Source organism: Neltuma alba, unplaced genomic scaffold (genome assembly GCF_004799145.2).
Source record: "Neltuma alba isolate B1F8T4 unplaced genomic scaffold, ASM479914v2 tig00010342_pilon, whole genome shotgun sequence".
NCBI classification, from domain to species: Eukaryota; Viridiplantae; Streptophyta; class Magnoliopsida; order Fabales; family Fabaceae; genus Neltuma; species Neltuma alba.
The window spans coordinates 19,480-38,847 of NW_021635252.1; the positions used below are offsets into that span (position 1 = coordinate 19,480).

General features: G+C 33.0%; 1 protein-coding gene and 1 pseudogene across 1 annotated transcript; both read left to right on the top strand.

Moving 5' to 3' along the window:
• The first annotated feature begins 6,887 nt into the window (after positions 1-6,887).
• Positions 6,888-7,817, top strand: LOC114755820 (protein RSI-1-like). Its single transcript, XM_028944696.1, is given in 4 exon segments — positions 6,888-7,080; positions 7,205-7,235; positions 7,352-7,501; positions 7,504-7,817. Coding segments are annotated over 4 exon segments (288 nt in total). The 5' UTR covers positions 6,888-7,002; the 3' UTR covers positions 7,533-7,817.
• A 4,241-nt stretch (positions 7,818-12,058) lies between these two features.
• LOC114755827 (senescence-associated protein AAF, chlorolplastic-like) lies at positions 12,059-17,409 on the top strand (annotated as a pseudogene).
• Positions 17,410-19,368: the final 1,959 nt, after the last annotated feature.

Sequence of the window (19,368 nt, forward strand, 5' to 3'; positions counted from 1 at the left end):
TTAAACTCCTGTTCATGTTACCTAAGGTGATAATTGTATATGATAAACCAAACTTTTTTATTATGTACTTCTGTCTTAAAGTAAGATTTAATTAGAGAGTTAATATTGGTTCTATATCTAAAATTTATTGTATATGTTTATCAATTTTTTTAAAATTAACTGTTGATATTTTCCCAACAATAATCAAGTAGGAGATAGAAGGAATTAAGAAAAATACTTAGAATGTTTTTAAAAAAATCATATTAATTAATTTAATTAATATTATTAATTTATTTAAATTAGTTAATTAGGTCTTACAGTCCGAAATAGTATTATATGGAGTTTAAAATGTGAATTTTATTCATATTCTAAAATAGAATATGTTTGCTATATATAATTTTACATTTTTTGCCAACAGTGTGTGTGTGTGTGTGTATATATATATATATATATATATTTCACACGAAAATGTATTGTTCAAGTATCATGCATATCAGTGCTGGTTAAAAGAAAAAAAGAAAAATAAGTATCATACATATCAGACTTCTGTATCATATTGATTATTGGTATGCGGGTGATATGGATTAAAACATTTTATCTGTCATGTTTATTTGCGCAGCATGACATAGAAGGATATCATATTTTGAGTAATGAATCCCATTGATATATTAATCTATTAATTATTAATGTTTGAATGTCCTCCTTTATTCTTAGAGAGTAATCATTTTATCATTGACAAATTCAATAATAAATAATTAACAAAAATGTTCATTGTTATCATTAAAATAATATAATGATGGTTAGGTAATTAATAAACACTGCACTGATTCCATGATAAGCCATCACATCTATATATTATTAATTCTCAATATATGAATTAGTTTATAAGAAATTTTTTTATACCTTAGAAGAGTCTAAATTCTAAATCTATATTTGAGATAAAAAAAAATCTAAATCTATATGCATATTGAGGTGATTTGGAGGCTAGTGTGGATATTTCAAATTCTAAAGAATTATATTAATAAAGTTTCCCGGTCTATGAATATTTATCTACTTAAACAATGGATTCGACTCAAATCTAAATAATTATAGTAATGAACGTAGGGTTATTAAATTTTAATTGTCTACCCCCACCCCAGAAAAAAAAAACCAACAAAAATTGTGTTCCTATATACTACTACACGTATACAAATAAGTAAACACAAATTTATCTATCTATTCTTAAAATAATTAGTATTCTTGATATGTCTTAAAAATTGTGTTCCGATGCTAATGGTCCATCTTAGGTGCTTATATCATCAATATCAGTGACAATAAGTGGGTGATTATGGAAGCTGATTATTAATTCAATCCATGTCATCATGTGGTTGGAGTATCTAGTGTTTGTTCTTTTGCAAATATCTCTTATTGATTCCCCTTTGCTGCTTAATATTAGATGTGGTGGTTTGACTTTTTTTTTTTGGGCAAATCAGTCATTTATTATATTTTAATATTTATAGATGTTCGATTCAGTGCTGCTGCCTATGCTAGGCTTATTAAAGATGGATTATTAGTATGTGGTGCTCTAGACTCGAGTTTGGTGTTACGTGTGTTTAATTGTATAAAATTAGCTCAAAAAAAAAAGATTGTTAAATTGGTAAAATCAATTTCAAATATTTCATTGAATGTAATTATTCAAACAGTTCATTTTTTTCAACCAAACCTTCATTATATTAATTAAAGGGAGGTTGCCTTCGGAAAGAAAAAGGTTGGTTGAAGGTTGATGCCATTGTGTGCTATTTCTTCTTGATTCTCTGCAATATAAGTCATTTGCAAAATATTTAATCTTTATTTATCAATTTTACTAATTTTACTATGATCATTAATGCTTAAATGTTACTACCTCCTGTTATTAATATGAGAACTCATTTAACTTTTATTTTAATCTTAAACATAAGCTATCAATTTACTTTGTCTCTTATATTTATTTATTTCTAAGATAATTCTTGTAATAATAATAGTTTTAACTAATACACTTGATTAGTAAAGACATTTTAGAAAAGACAATACCTATTTATTACAAATAACTAACATAACTAATTTTTTAATCTACTCAAATTAATCAACTAGCTTTTATATTAAGGACTAAAGATTAGTAATCTTTATACTTTTCTCTTTCCTACAAAATCTCATTTAACGAGTGAAGTTAAAAAAATAATTTAAAATAAATTTAATCAGCTAACTATCATTTTTGTTAATTTGGGTGAATTAGGTGAAAGAGACTTGTTACACTTGTATTATAATTATGAATTGGAAGGACTACTTGTATATCAAACCAACTCTAGCTAACAATCAAAGGAATATTATATACTATTCTTTTAGTTCTAAATATAAAACCTATTTTGTAGTGTAAATATAATTATACTACAAAATATGTCTTATATTTAAGAGTAGAGGAATACTTTCTATATGAGAATTTTGGTTTGTAGGGAATTTTATCCAATAGTAATCATCCAATTGGTCCAACCCTTAGTTCTCCTTATATCTCCAAACCTCACAATTTAAACAAAGACCACATGATCATTACAAGCTTCCAGCTCCAAAGAGAAAACATCAATCTCATAATCAGTCACTTGGTCCAAATCCATTTTTTCTAGAATATCTCAATTGGGTTTTTCTTCATACTAAAAGCAATCCTATTTAAGATGCAGTCGAGTATTAAATATGAACACTTTTTTTAACGGAAATAAAATTTTTTAATTTAATACATTATGAGAGACTATGTCCAATCAAGTGCCATTAATAATTGGGTTGTTAAATATAAATCAAAGGATTTATCTTCCCACAATTGGGCTTAAGGCCCAATCTAGCCTTGCATCAAACTTTTATTTCCTTTTCATTTGTTTAGCACCCGGCCTATTGATGCTTGGCCGAAGAACGACTGAACGAGCAAATAATCCAGAAGTTTTTTTTTTTTTTTAAAGTTTCAATATTTAGTGCTTGACACTCTGGAATGTGACTATCTCTAATAAATGCACCACTACAATATGTATTTAGCTTTTTAATTTTACATAAGATTTCAATTTGATCACTTAACTTTTATATTTGTAATCCTTTAATCTTAAAATCGTTAGTTTTAAATGATTTTTTTGTGATAATCATGATTGTTTTGAAAATTAAACTTGATATGTTAGTATTTGAGAATATTTTATCAATATTAATGATCTCAATATTATTATTTTTTGTTAATGATTTTAGAATTAAAGGACTAAGCATATACTTTCTAAATATAAGGAACTAAATTGAAATCCTTGGTAAATTTAAGGACCAACTGTATATTTTATGCTAAAAAAGTAGTTCTATGCTAGCAAAAAGAAAACTAGAATTTTGCACCTGCTATCATAAAATACAATGGCAGGTGCCCTGAAATTTAGTGACAACTTCAGTAGCTAAAAATAATTATAATTTTTTAAAAACCTCAAATAACCTTTTTTCAATCAAGTCTCAAATAACAAAAATACTTGGTTGTTTAGAATTATGTAGTATTATTATTAACCTAATCTTCAATATAATCAAGATACTTACTCCGTCTCCAACCCAACCTAATCTTCAATATGACCAAAATATGTTATCCCTTCTATTCTCTTGGTTGTTTAGAATTATGTAGTATTATTATTAACCTGGGTTTGATATGTATCAATCAAGTCTCAAATAACAAAAATTCTTGAGTGTAACTAAAACTCGAAACATTATTATTTTAAAAAAAGTATTCTTCTGGTCCTAAATATAAGACTTTTATACACTATAAGGGTTTTATATTTAAGACCGGTATAAGAGTCTTATATTTAGAACCGGAGGAGTAATTTTTTTTTTATTTAAAAAAAGCAGTATAAATTTCCAATCGGATCGAAGTTGACCCGTGTTGGTCCACCCATCAAATTTGGTTTGTTCTACTACCTAAATCAACATCATTAGGTGACCGCACACGCATAGAGAAAGGCAGCTGTAAATATTAATTACTCCGGATGCCTAAGTAACATTCATTGGAGCGACGTCGTTTTTCAGCAACTAATTCCCTCTGGGGGAAACTTTCGTTCCCGCTTCTATTCCTTCTATTTTCCACTCTTTCTAGTTTTTATCCCTTTTAATATGGCCACCGCTAGGGGTGTGCATGAAGCCCAAATGCCCGCTAAGCCCGCCCAAGCCCGAAGAAAAATTGCCCTGCCCAGCCCGAAAAAAAGGAGCCCGAAAAAGAATGGGCATCTTTGGGCTGGGCATTTCATGGGCAGGGCTGGGCATCGGGCAGGACATGCTGCCCTGCCCATTTGGCCCTGCCCAGATTATATTTATATATATATATATAATTTATAAAATAATATTAATATATTACATTTCTTTACCCCAAAAAAAAGTTATTCCCTCCTCTTTGCAATTTAATTTATTATTGTTACATGTCTGTTAGTTTTCCATCTTAGGGATCTAATTTTTCTAAAAAAGCAATAGTATCTTGCTTTTAACTTGTTCTTCATGAGCTTTATTGAGTACATCCTATTGTGTGTTGCTGTTGTAATGTTGGCTATTTATAAGCCCGTCTTCCCTTATATGCCATTAACAACTTTCTTCGTTAGAGAATGGAGTTCATACATTACATATTTGTATAAATCAACAATTTTGAATATTTATACAAGATAGAAAACAAGATTGGGGTAGGAGCAGAGAAAGAAAATTAGGGTTTGATTATATGAATTATATGTTTTATTTTTTATTTAATTTATATTTAGTTGTTTTGTATTAATTTTTTATGAACAAATCATATGACGGAAAGAAGTCTTTTAGTTGTAAGGACTACTAACTGCATTGTATCACATAATAAGTGTTTGCATATTAAAAGTGGTTATATTAAATTATTATAAGATTTTAAGATTTTTTATTTATCTTTTTACAATTATTTCACCATATTTTTATATGGTCTATATTATTCCTTTTAACCCATTGCTTTAGTTTTAATATCTTTTTACAATCCTTTAGGTAACATTTAATTTTTGCCACTTGAATGGATAATCAAGCTTCTATTACATTGCCATCTCCAACCCTCAATGGAATATCTCAATGTGCTTCAACCCCTCTTCAATTTTTTTTTAAATGTTTTATTCTTTTCTCAACTGTATGGAGATTGATGCAAACCGTTTGAATTTCAAGGCTTTAATTACAATCTTGAGAGTTGTTTTGTTCTAAATGGATTATGAATATTATTTATTTAGATATTTGCTAAGACTTGTTTTAAATTATTTCTGGATAATTTCAATGTGCGAAAATGTAAAATTATGAAATGTAATTTTTAGTTATGGACGAAAGTTTTTTTACATGTGATATTGGCAGGTTATCACTATTTGGGCAACGAAGCCCGCCCTGCCCAGCCCGCCCACGCCTAGCCCAAAATGGTTAGGGCTTCTATGGGCAGGGTCGGGCAGCGGGCTGCAAAATGCAGCCCGTTCATATCTCGGGCCGGGCATCGGGCAGGGGTCCTGCCCTGCCTAGCCTTGCCCATGTGCACCCCTAGCCACCGCTGCGCTATTTCTTTAATTATCTAGTGTGGGCCCCTCTATATTTGTGAAAGAAACATAAAATTAGTTTGTAAGGGTGAAGTACAGCTCAACACCCTAATTTATTCTGTAGGCACATTTGAAAAAGATCACCTTCAATAAAAAGATACTTATATAACAATGGCTGGGAGAATGATATGCCTAGGCAGTCCCATGCCAACCTAATTTGGATCTTCTGAAGGTGCAGGGTATATGAAAAATGATTTAGAAATGGTGCATTATTGATTAAGATTCGGGGCTAAAAAATAGTTGACAAATTTTAATACAAAAACATATAATTTACATGTTATTAATATAGAAGAAAGTGGTGTATAATTACTGAAAAGCAAGTGGGATATTTCAGGCCCAAAAAAAAAAGCAAGTGGGATATAAGAAAATACGAAATATATGAAATAGATCACAATCACATATTGTTGGCATTTATGGAGGCAAGAGGGAGAGGGAGAGGGAGAGGGAGAGGGGAGAGAGGGAGGAGAAAAAAAAAAAAAAAAAGGTAAAAAGGGGAATATGAGAGAAACAGAAGAAGACGGTGCGGGCCCCGCTCCCATGTTACGAGGGTTGAAAAAAGCGCACACAACAAACACGGCGCCTTCAACGCCTTCACATTATCTCCCTTTCTCTTCTGCCACAGTTTCTTCTCTTCCAATTTCTCGTCTTCTCACGTCAAATCATTTTCCCATTTTCCCCTTTTCCCGCCTCAGACTCCGCAATTCCGTTCTCCTCATCATTTCTCATCTCTCTTTTCCAATCCTTCTCGCCTTTAATCATATATTATCAATAACATTAAAAACAAATTTTTTAAAAAAAATTGTATGAGTCAGCTCAAAAAAAGATGTATGAGATCTATTTTTATTATTTAGATTCATAATACTCCCTGAGTATGTTTTACACATACTTATAACAGGTGGTTCGCCTTAAATATTTTTCTCAAAAATTTTGCATCGTGTGAAAGTCCCTCCTGTTCATAATATAAATTATTTTAATTGATTTATTAAAATTAAATAATGGTAATTAATTTATTAAATTCATCTGTATTATTTTTTAACCAAATAATCCCATATCTAGCATAACACATTGGATCTCAATTAGAGAAAAAAATTTTTCTCTCATCTACACTGCTAAAACTTGATTAGTTTGCGTGGAGTAACTTACAACTTAATATAATTATCATTTATAAATTTATATTATTGTGTCTGTATTCCATTAATTCTATTATACTCCAATTAATTTAATTTATGATTTAGGATTATGATTAGGAATCAACGCAATCGCCTCCCTCCTCATTTCTATAAATGCATACGCAATTCCTTCATTTTCCTTCACTCTTCCCTCGCACACTTCACCGTACGATCCCTAAATTTGGGTCTCTCCTATAATTTTTCCTTGGTTTCTCTTTCCCCTTGAGAAACCAATCCCCTCTCTTCACCTCACACCACTTGTAATGGCGGCCCCTACCTCCAGATCCGTCTTCATCCTCCTCTCATTGCTTCTTTTGATCACATTCTCTGAAGTGGCTCAGGTACGTAGTTCACTCCATTCACACATATAATTCACTTTCCACTGCTCGCATTACTGGCATTATTATTCTCCGCCCATTGTTCTCATTCTCACTATCATTTCGCTTCTCTGTGATCCGTAAACAGGCTTACGGAGGCTCGAATCTTCGTCCTTCAGGTAACGTACAGCATTGTTCACGAATTCAGAGGATTAAGAGACCGAAATTCTGACGAATTTAGGGTTTCGCATTGTCAATTTCGTCTCGATCATAACAAAGCTTCTGTATAATGCAGATTGCAAGCCCAAGTGTACATACCGATGCTCTGCGACGTCCCACAAGAAGCCTTGCATGTTCTTCTGTCAGAAATGCTGCGCCAAATGCCTGTGTGTGCCTTCAGGTACGTACGGCAACAAGCAATCCTGCCCTTGCTACAACAACTGGAAGACCAGGAAGGAGGACCCAAATGCCCTTGAAGAGATCGATGAAGCACTTTTCATATTACAATATATGATCTTACTGTCTACTACTAAGCAATGTTAAGCTTTGGAAGAATTATGATTAAGATTTACTGCAGCGATTTTAGTAGCTGAATTTAGTAATTGAAGGAAACATTCAGCTATGTTCTCTTCACAAAGCAGATACTATTCCAAATTGTAACTTAGGATCTGCGCATTTGTAGTTTTGCTGCTATATTTTTGGTTCTGCTGTTATCAGCTATGGAAGCCAGATTATATGATATTGCTTGATTATTCGTAAGATCTTTCTTCTTTACGTTTTTTTTTTTGGTACACACACTAGTGGCTTGTTATAATACGTTGAGGATAACGCAATGCCTCACGACTTTATTATTATTATTAATTTTTGTTCACATGCAGTTACACAACTATTATGAAACGTACAAGTGTGTGATAGAAGCCGCAACTAGTCCATCCTCACACTTTATGACCCCAATTCCGGACTCGAACGTATTGTTCTTGTTTTTTGGGCCATGTTATTGCTCATTTCAAAGATAATGTTAGGGACGAAGAAAGGGACGGATAACTGGATAAGAGATGATTTTTTTTTTTTGTGAACAGGGATTTTTTTCCCCTAAACAAAGTTATCACTTTGTAATGAATGTTAAATATATAATATTAATAAAAAAATGCCAATACATTTATTATGAGTTTTTTTTTTCTTGCCATAACTCATACACTCATTATAAAAGATTTAACTCATAATCTGATGTTTAGTATCACAGAGCGGTAAAACCCCAACAGGCCTATTGGGAGTCAATAATCACCTAATTTAACTCTGGTGGGGGCACGTTTAAGTTTAATAACAAAAGTAAGTTTTTGATAGCTTATAATAAAATATGTTTATGGGAATAAATTAGACGTAATTTAAGTTGACCTCTTATCATTCTGAATCACGAGCCGGCACTCTAATTTTCTGCTAATGGCTGATGGGAGAATCGCGGGTGAGCTCACGGAGTCACAGTCGCAGTCACAGTCAACAATAGAAAGCCCCATGTGCCGTGATTGAAGATTATTCCCAATCCAATCCATGGGTCCCCATATCGGATTCCGAATTTTGCCCATTTGTCGTCCCTCTACTATCTGCCTTTTGTCTTCTTCTCAACTACCCGCCAACAATAAAATAAAAAAAAAATCTTTTATTTCGTTGCAGATTTTTTTATTTAGTTTATTTTGAAAATTTTTAATTTCAGTGTTTTTAAATAAATTACTTTGAACTTGACACTAATCTCTATCGAGCCAGAAGTATTAAGTTCAGAGTCTTCCCATTCAATTTCAAAATTCAGTAAACTGTTTTATTAATGTAGTGTAATTTCAGACAATGAAAAAATGCTTCTTGTTGGCCCCAAAAATATAATGTTCATGTGTACCCCCGCATCTGATTTATATTAAGCTTATAAAAGTTTAAATGTATAGTTTGCATATAAAGTGTTGTTTTCTATTTTATTTTGCATAAGGATAACAAATCTTAAAGTCAAATAAATGATAGATAAAATAAATTTTTAATTATATTTGAGCATGACTGAGGTAATAAATTTTCAAATAAAATAAATTATCTCCGTCTTAATAAAAATAATCTGTAGTTATTTATACAATTCTATTTCACATATTAAGACACTATATACTTTGTAAACTTATCAATTAGTATTGGCACAATATTTAGCTTCGGTTTGGTTCAAGGGAATGGAGGAAAGATTTTAGAGAGTTTACTCTTTTTTTCAAAAAAGATAAAAAACCAGAGCTAAGAATTTTTTATTGATTTTTTATTTCTCTTCTACATATTTTTCTTTTAAAATTTTTTGAATACTTTTTCTTAAAAAAATTTATAATGATTTTGACTAGTTTTGTTAAATTAAAATTTGTAATTTTAAAAATTTAACAGGTTTTTTTTTGAAAAAAATGACATAAAATTGACACTTAAACTTGGAAATGTCAAAATAGTCACTTGAATTTGCAAAATCCCAGTTTAAGCACAAGTGATCAATTTGACATTTATAAATTTGCTGAAAGACCATATTATTTTTTATTTTATTTATGCCCCCATTGCCTAGCTGGGAGCAAGAACTCTGGTGTTGGTGTGCTGATGGCGTAGAGCTCAGGTGGCTAGTAACAATTTTTTAAAATTTTTTTACAATTTCAGTAAAACGGTTAATAAGTCCTGTAACTCTATTAACAAGTTCAGTATAGCAATTAATAACAGATTTTTCAAAAAATTCAAAAAATAGTATTTTTACAACTTCAGTGATGCGGTTAACAAGTTCTGTGACTCTATTAATAAGTTCGGTATAGCATTTAACAACAAGTTTTTTGAAAAATTAAAAAGAAGGTGTTTTTACAACTTTAATAACTATTTTTTTGAAAATTTTTACAACTTTAGTATAATAGTTAATAAGTTTTGTAACGCTATTAACAAGTTCAATATAACAGTTAACAACAAGTTTTTAAGGAAGGAAATTTAAAAAATAGCATTTTTACAACTTTAGTAATACTGTTAACAAATTCGGTAAATTTATTACCAAGTGCGGTATAGTATTTAACAACATCTTTTTAGGAAATTCAAAAAGTGACATTTTTACAACTTCAATAACACAACTAATGAGTCATGTAACGATATTAACAACTCCCATAGAGGTTGATGTGTTTTATATTAGCTCTCTATGAAAGTTGTACAACAAAATTTTTTTCACTTATTAGGCAACCATTAAAGTCATGAGAGTTGTTAATATCATTACATAACTTGTTAACCACGTTGCTGAAGTTATAAAATACCTTTTTTTAAAAATTTTCAGAAACCTATTATTAAATATTATACCAAAGTTGTTAATAGAGTTAAGGAACTTGTTAAAGGTACTACTGACGTTGTAAAAATGCTACCTTTTGAATTTTCTAGAAAAACCTGTTGCTGACTATTATACAAAACTTATTAATAGTGTTACAAAACTTGTTAACTATTTTACTGAAATTGTAAAAAATTTTCAAAAAATTGTTACTAGTCGCCGAAGCTTCTATGACTGATTGGTGGCGGCCACTGAAGCTCTGATGACCACGACTACCTGAGCTCTAGCAACCGCGCTGCCGGCATCAGAGCTTGGGCGACTGGCCGGCTGGCCAGTAGGACCATTTGTTTTTAAAAAACAATAAATAAAATAAAAGATAATATGATCATTTTAATAAATTTATAAATGTCAAATTAGTTACTTGTGTCTAAGTTAGGATTTTGTAAATTCAAGTAACCATTTTGACATTTTTAAGTTCAAGTACCATTTTCGTGTCATTTTTCCCTCTTTTTTTTTCCTTTTTCTTTCTGCATATTTTTTAAATTAAAATTTATTGCACCATTTATCCATTAAGAGAAGGAATGTCCATGCGTGCACGTACGGAGCTAAAAATCTTGTAGGCACTCGTTCTGGAATTTTTTTTTTTTAAAATGTTTGAAACCTGTGAGAATTAATCGGGGAATCAATGACACGTGTAATTTAGCGAAAGAGCCAGCAGGCAATAATATCTGAATGCATAGTGACGTGGAGCTATAATCGAAACCGGTCTGGTTCCTCTCCAGTCTCCACTCACAGGACTCGTCACTCGCTTCCCAGTACTCTTCTTCATCTCCGACTCAGTGTTAATGGCCCCTCTCTTTATTCATTGTTGGCCCTTCAGCTAGCCATCCTCGCCTCGCATCTCTCTTCCTTTCACACTACATCTAGCTCCTATTACTTTCGCACCTTTCGTCTTCGTTTTTCCCTTCCCAGGAAATTGCATTTCATTCAAATGCCTTTCTAGGCATGGTAAGTTATTATCGAGCTTGCATTCTTGAATAGGTATGATATGTAAGTATTACGTTAGTTTCAATGCTGAGTTACAAATTACAATCCTTTTTATCAAATAGAAATTTTGAGATCGCCATAATTTTTTGGTTCTGGAGCAACGGTGTGATCCTTGTGGGATAAATTTGGAGATTAATCTAATCTGTTCCAGTTGTGATGTTAAATTTTGGGAATGAGACGTGTTGAGTAAGTTTATATATCTAATTATCAAACCGTAGTGTGACAGTGTGTGATTTTATTCAGTCACGCGCGTATCATCTAGTAGTGTTGTGCATTCCATGTAAAGTGGCCTAAGAAACGATAAAAGACCTCAAGAATGTTGTCTTCTGTCCAACTATGTGTTATACTAAATAAATTGTGAATGCAGAGCCGGGAAGCTTGCTATTGAAGGATACATGGCCTTCTTTCTTGTTTTTATCGAGTACTCCTCAAATTGTATTCTCATTATACAATCTGAATTTGTTTTTCTTTTCCTCAAAATGAACTCTTGTTGAATGGCGTTGGCTACAGTAATACTCATATCTTGTAAAATCCATTACTTCCCTGTATAATGCATGTCATTATTCTCTTCTTTTGCTATTTTGCCCACACAGAGTTGAGAACCCGAGATACTTAAAGTGCATTGAAGGCTAGGCCTATCTGTTCTTATCTTGATGTCAGATGGCACTTACTGCAAACAAGACTGCAATGGATTCTGTTCTGGCTCATCAAACAACTCTTTGTAGATATCATGAGAAGCAGAATTTTCTCACCAACGATAAACAGAATGCACCTTTCAAGAAATGGAATGGACACGGGCTTCCAGCAGAAGGATCGACCTTATTTAATGAGGGGATTCAGTGTTTAAATGGAAAACCATTTAGATTTATCTCTAAGAAGCCTTTTCTCTTGTGCAAATCGTCAAGAGTAAATAATACTGAAGAGAAAGGATGTGATACAACTTATGATGATGTCGCAGATATTACTGGGTGAGAAGAATAAATGCAATTGATCTGCCAATCAATTGTTGCACCCCCTCTGCATTTTTTCATCTTAATTGCATTCTGTCTTCGCTTATATTGTTTTTCAAACCAGTCCTGATCTCGTTTTGTATGAGTGTTTAATCGATTGAATTTTCAAACTATAGGATTCAAACTAATATACCTAAGGTCCTGTCCATGTACGCAGTTCACATACTAAAGCCAGGAAAGGCAACCACATTCCTTCCGGTCAGGCCTTCGCTGGAGCTTGTAGATTTGCTCATGAGATGCAAAGTTTTGGAATGAAAGGGCTCGTAGTGACATCTCCTTGCTCTCATGGTGTTTTCCCACTAACTTTTGAGTCTATTTTTTATTTGGAATTCGCTTCACTGTCCTACTTGACTTAAATTAATTTTCTATCCACCTACCCAAACAAAAGTTCAGTTCTAATTGAAATACCTTAGAGTGTGAACTGGAAAAGAGCCTTAATTGAAGCATCCTTTGGTAACTACAACTAAAGAATACTTGATAAACCATGTTGTAGCTTAGGAATTATGCAGTGGAATGTGTCTTTCCTGATCAAAATATTTGTTCTTTCCTTGTGGCTACACATTTCATATTAGTTTGATTGTTCTTATTTAAAATTTTAAAACCATTAAATGCATCTATTTTTTAAAATAGCAGTTAGAGATTCCATGTTTAGAAACCTGGATATAACTGAAATTATTTGTTTCCTCAGTGGCATGATGACTTTGGAAGCTCGTGCACGCCAAGATGTTGCTTTTCTTGGGACAGAATTTCTCAAGCTTGATGGTTGTAGCTTATTTACCTTCTTCTAATATGCTATTTATTCTTTAAGCTTCCTGTCATGTATTTCTCATCTCACAGGAATAACACCTTTTGTCTGCTGTAGTCATAGTTGAAATACACGCCCAATATTTGATTTCTACATGTGGGGGTTCATGTGTGTGTGTGTGTTGTGGTGGAATATGTGTCCTTGATAGGAAATATTTGGAGAGTACTTCCCAAAACTTTCTACTCTTGCCTCCATTATTTGTTGAACATCTCCAACCCCACCACAATGATACAACCAACGATAAAAATCTCTAGAGAGCGATACCTCAAAAGCCTCATGTAATGATGGGGAGCTTAAGCTCTCTGTAAGCCCCACATCAGAATCCCATATTTCTGATGTGGGACTCAAGTTTCCCCATACCTCACATGTCTCTGATTTTGTTTTATATGTAGTTACTTTTGGGTCACTGGGGAATATCAGAATTAAAATAAAAACTAGATAATTCTACTACTGGGATGATTTTTTTCTTAATATTTGCTTTTACCTTTTTCATTTTCTGGAGGTCAGGGGATTGAGACTTGAGAGCATCCTCTTCCTCCCCTTCACTCCACAACTATGGGGAATCCTTCTTTTTCTTGGGGTAAATTATAGGGAATCATTTTATTAATGTAATGCCCTTCTGCTTCCCCTAATGTGTTTATTGTCTACTTAAGAATTTTTTTTCTTTTCTTTTTGGCTGTGTAGCTCGGGCTAGAGAGGATACTGGGAGAATTGACCGTGAAGTCAAGGAAAAAGCTGAGCTCCTTCATTGCCTTGCCACTGTCTGTATCACTTAGAATCTTATAGCTTTTCAGTTGGAGAGGAAAAAAAGGCATGCCATAGTGGTTTGTTTCATGCTGCTTTCCTTTTTTCTTTTTACTCATGTTCTGCAGATCTTGAAGGACAAAGCTCAGTCCAGATTGAAAATTGCTGCTGATGAGCATTGGAGTGATGGAGCCTTAAAGGTACATCTGTTATTCTCAGTTCATATTTGCATATTTGTGCTTATGTACCTGTTTGCGTCACAATGGATTTCCCCCCTATTATTTGAGGAAGGAAATGTTGAAAAAGTCTAAATAACGCAATATTTATATTTTATATTGTTGCCAATCTCCCCATCACTATATGTGTATTCACAGTTACCAGATATCTTGCAGTCTCTTAAATAAGAAAGATCAAATAAAACTGTTCTATAAATAGACCTTCATTCCTTCTCTTCCATTTCTGGTCGTGTAATGTTTCTTCTAATTGTAGCATCCCTCTCTTGTCATTTCACGTAACACATATCACAGTGGACTTGAACGTAGCATTTTTGTTTCATCAGCCTTAATTAGCAAATAATTTTTTTTTTCCTATCGCAGTTCCTTATAGTAGGTAATCCTGCCCCATAATTTCATATAGATCTAAATTTGGATAATAGGCTAGGAGCACAAGGCCTTCATAAAGAATGTAAGGATTACCTTGTTATATGAAAGGCAAGGCAACAACCAGAGAATTTATGACTCCTTGACACAAACCTCGAACTTTCAGGCTGATTTGCATCTTGCCGACATCCGTGCTAAACAACGCGTGATGGAAGATACCCTGATGGCCTTGGAGGTGATGTAATGTTTTCTGAAAAAGCATTTAGAATTAAATAAAGCCTTTCTGTCTTTTTATATTTTTTGGTATAAAGCTCCAAATTAAGAAATTTCACTTGCTATGTGAATATGCAGTTTGCTAAAAACATACATGAAATGATGGTGAATCAGATGTATAAATTGTAAGTAATGGGAGTTTACATGATTGCTTATACATCTTTTTAAACTGTCTCTGATCATGTTAGTATACTGTCATCTACAAAAGAAATAAAAATTCTTTACCAGCAAATAATGTGGGAGATTGTATAACACATCAGAAGAATAAAGACATCATTGATTTCTTTCCCATCGATGTGTCTGCCAACCGAACTGCAGCTATTCAGGTTTTTTCCCCCCTTATTCATTTTTCCTCTGTGGCCTATCTAAACTAGTTTGAATCATGTACTATGGAAAATTGCAACATAAAATTTTTGAAGTGGACAGGAAGCTTACTGGAGTATGGCGTCAGCACTTTCTGAAGCTGATGGAGTTGATTACACTGATCCTGAAGAGGTTTGATTCCAAATTTGTCATTTTGTCTTAGTTATTGTTTGTGTGCTGTATGATTTATTTGGCTACTTTTTTCTATCACAAATTTGAATCATGTACTATGGAAAATTGCAACATAAAATTTTTGAAGTGGACGGAAGCTTACTGGAGTATGGCGTCAGCACTTTCTGAAGCTGATGGAGTTGATTACACTGATCAAGCTCCAAATTAAGAAATTTCACTTGCTATGTGAATATGCAGTTTGCTAAAAACATACATGGTGAATCAGATGTATAAATTGTAAGTAATGGGAGTTTACATGATTGCTTATACATCTTTTTAAACTGTCTCTGATCATGTTGGTATACTGTCATCTACAAAAGAAATAAAAATTCTTTACCAGCAAATAATGTGGGAGATTGTATAACACATCAGAAGAATAAAGACATCATTGATTTCTTTCCCATGGATGTGTCTGCCGACCGAACTGCAGCTATTCAGGTTTTTTCCCCCCTTATTCATTTTTCCTCTGTGGCCTATTTAAACTAGTTTGAATCATGTACTATGGAAAATTGCAACATAAAATTTTTGAAGTGGACAGGAAGCTTACTGGAGTATGGCGTCAGCACTTTCTGAAGCTGATGGAGTTGATTACACTGATCCTGAAGAGGTTTGATTCCAAAATTTTGTCATTTTGTCTTAGTTATTGTTTGTGTGCTGATATGATTTATTTGGCTACTTTTTTCTATCACAAACAGCTTGAGTTGTTGATTACTGCTCTTATGGACCTTGATGCAATGGATGGGAAACGAAGTGTATCCTTGTTGGCCGAGTGTGCAAGTTCTCCTGATGTCAGTACACGGTAGGCTTACTCTGATGGAATAGTGTTTGGGGAATTATATTTGCATCATCTACTTCATGTGTCAAGGTAGAAGTGAAGAACTATGTTTACTTTTTAATTCAATCCGATTTTGCTATAAAAGCCTTTGGCAAGATTGTAACTAAAGGTGTACTTTAGTAATGATATTGTTGTATGCCATGATGAGCATAAGCCTAGCTACATGCACTCTTTTTTAAGCATATTTTCATTCTTTTGTTCCAATTATTACATTTGCCATTGATATTGGCAGAACTCCTAGATACTACCTATTGGTAGAACTCCCCAGATACTAATTTGTGCAATGTTGAACAGTTAATGATATAAAGCTTCTATTGACCAAGACTGGAGAAAAATATCGTTATAACATGATTGCAATTTATCAACTCGACTACTGTGATGCATTCTTCCTACCTTTTAACACACACTCTCTCTGTGGTGCCCTTGTGGGTGCATGTGTTTTCTAGACAAGCATTAGCAAATGCATTGGTGAAAGCCCCATCCACTTGGGTTTTAGGAAATGCGGGCATGGGAGCATTGCAGGTAAAATGACATGTAGACATTTTTGCTGGAATTGTAGTGTTAGCTAGTTGCTACTTGCTACTGATATGGTGTAATTTATGGCTGTGGCTTTCTTTCCAGAGGCTGGCAGAAGATAGCAGCCCAGCAATTGCTGCTGCAGCATCCAGAGCTATTTATGAATTGAATAAAGAATGGGAAATAGGGGAAGGTTACACCAGAAGGAAAACAGAGTAGCAGAGAATCTGACACAGAAGATGCCTGCTGAGCTATAATTGAAACCTTGAATTCTAGGAATCTAACTTGTAGTTGGATGAACTCACTTGATCTCCATGAGGTGATTGATGCTGGTGTAAGGAACATGCCATGTCTGATGGTTATATATGCATTATATACAGCTTCCTCGTGCATACAGAAATTGGGCAGACTCTTTCTCTGTCAGCCTATATTCATTTATGGGGTTTTCAAGTGGCGACATCTCCATAACTGGGGCAGGGTAAATTCATGCAATAGTATAATTTATATTCCTGAATGGTAGATCATCTGAAGATGTGAGACAAAATGTTTCTATGAACAAGATGAATATGAAGCATCATTTTGCCTCTCCCTTTTGTTTTCTTCTCTCTTTTGGATGATGTGAACATTGTCTCGTACCCAAGGCGACCTTTTGGTGTACTTTACAATAGGAATCATAACATTGGACTAGGAAAGAATTGGTGCCGTTGCCTTAGCCTACTGATGCCTAAATTATTCTGTGTTTTTTTGGCCCATGATGCCTAAATTATTTAAGTAATCTTTTTGCGTCATCATGCCCAAGAATCACTATTTTTTATTTATTAAAACAATATGTTATTGGTTGTGTGTGGGCTTGTAATATGCTTTCGGCGCACAGAAACGAGGCACCTACAGCAAATGGTGTTCGAGGATTCTCCTGAATAAGAGAATCAGTGTCTCCGCGCTTCAAATGATTATTGCATATCATAATGCTCTCAGATCTGTAATAGATTATGTGTTATTTTTCTTCTAAATCTTTTTATGTGCGGAATAATAATACAAGATGCTCTATACTTAAACTCTTCATTATCTATGCTATACCTTTTTGTGTGATATGACACTGAAATAGTAAATATCAGCAAGTTCCCCACTGTTCGGCTTTACCAAGGGTTGAGTGTTTAACTGTTATAAGACGTTAGCATCTAGAATAAGTTTGACTGTAATGTAAAAAAAAAAAAAATGTAGTATGCATGTTTGGTTTTCAGCTGAAAACTACTAAAACTATGATTTTGATGGGAGTTGATTACCTGCTTTTATCAAAACTATGATTTTCAGTAGTTCGAACGTGAACACACTTATTTCTAAATATATATTTAGCAGGCTCCCTTGCGTGTAAAAAAGTTGAGGGTAGTCAAAAAGCGGAGAGTCAATTCCATTACTAACTAGAAATAAATATCCTTTGAATTTATGGATGTAAAGTTGTGAGCTCGGATTCTTCTGAAAGAATACTTAATGCTCAATGATAATATCCAAACCAAGTCCTCCTTAGATAGAGGAAAATGTTGAAGTAGCTTTAGGTGGAAGTGGGACAGTCATGGTTATTTTTTGTCATTGCTTAAGAAAAATCAAAACTAATTATCGTAGCTTTGGCTTAATTAACTTGTTTCAGTTTCATTGATTAAGCCTTTTTGGGTTTGGTGTGGTTTGATTAGATTCTGTAATTAAGGCAATTGTTGGCAGCATACATGCAGGAATGAGTACTTTTACTTTTTAAAAAGCTATAAAGGAAACAGAGACCTAAAAAAAGCAAAAGGTGAAGGAAGACCATGATACCCCATTGCATTGTTTTTCAGAAAAAAGCTCTCAAATCACTTTCACAGCAGCAACACCCCCCCCCCAAAAAAAAAAAGATCCACCCCCATCATACCTCCCACTCTAAAGTTATCATTCCCTTCCTTTCTTTTTTCCAATCATAAAAATCCTTTTAATATTTTGATCAAATAATCAATATGATTATATGAATATAAAATGTAAAATGGATAGGAAGCCACAGTATTCAACTTATCTTAGAGTTGTGTAAAAAAACAAAGGCTAATATATTTTTTTCAAAAGATAATACTCTATCTAATTTTTAATATAAGCTACTTTTAACTAATATGTGGCTATTTTTAAAATAATTTTTTTTTGTATCTAGGGTATTTGCTACTGGTAATAGTGACTAATCTTCTTACAGACTTCCCGAATAAACTTTAGTACTAGTCACGAAATCTTCTTCATAAACATATTTGAGAATGAAACTCCTAATTAGATGATGCTTAAATAATACAGCTAAGTGCCAATTATACTACATCTCGTGGTTTAAAATAAAGTAATTAATACTCCACAAACTTTCAAAAATTTATATTTTAGGCCAATATTAGAAGGTGTTTGCGTAAAGCACAAAATGGAGCTTCATAAATGTATCTTCTATTTAACTAGATATTAGTTGCAATATACATCGAGAATATTTCACTAAAAAAAATAAAAAGTCTCTTTCATAAAAGAATTGCATGATGTAAGGAATAATATAAAGGATGAGAATGCGTGGCTGATATTATGAAGGTTGGAGAGTAAATAATAATTAGGTTAAGATCTTCAACCCCCATGTAAAGCTTTAGCAGAAAATTCGCTTAACTAAT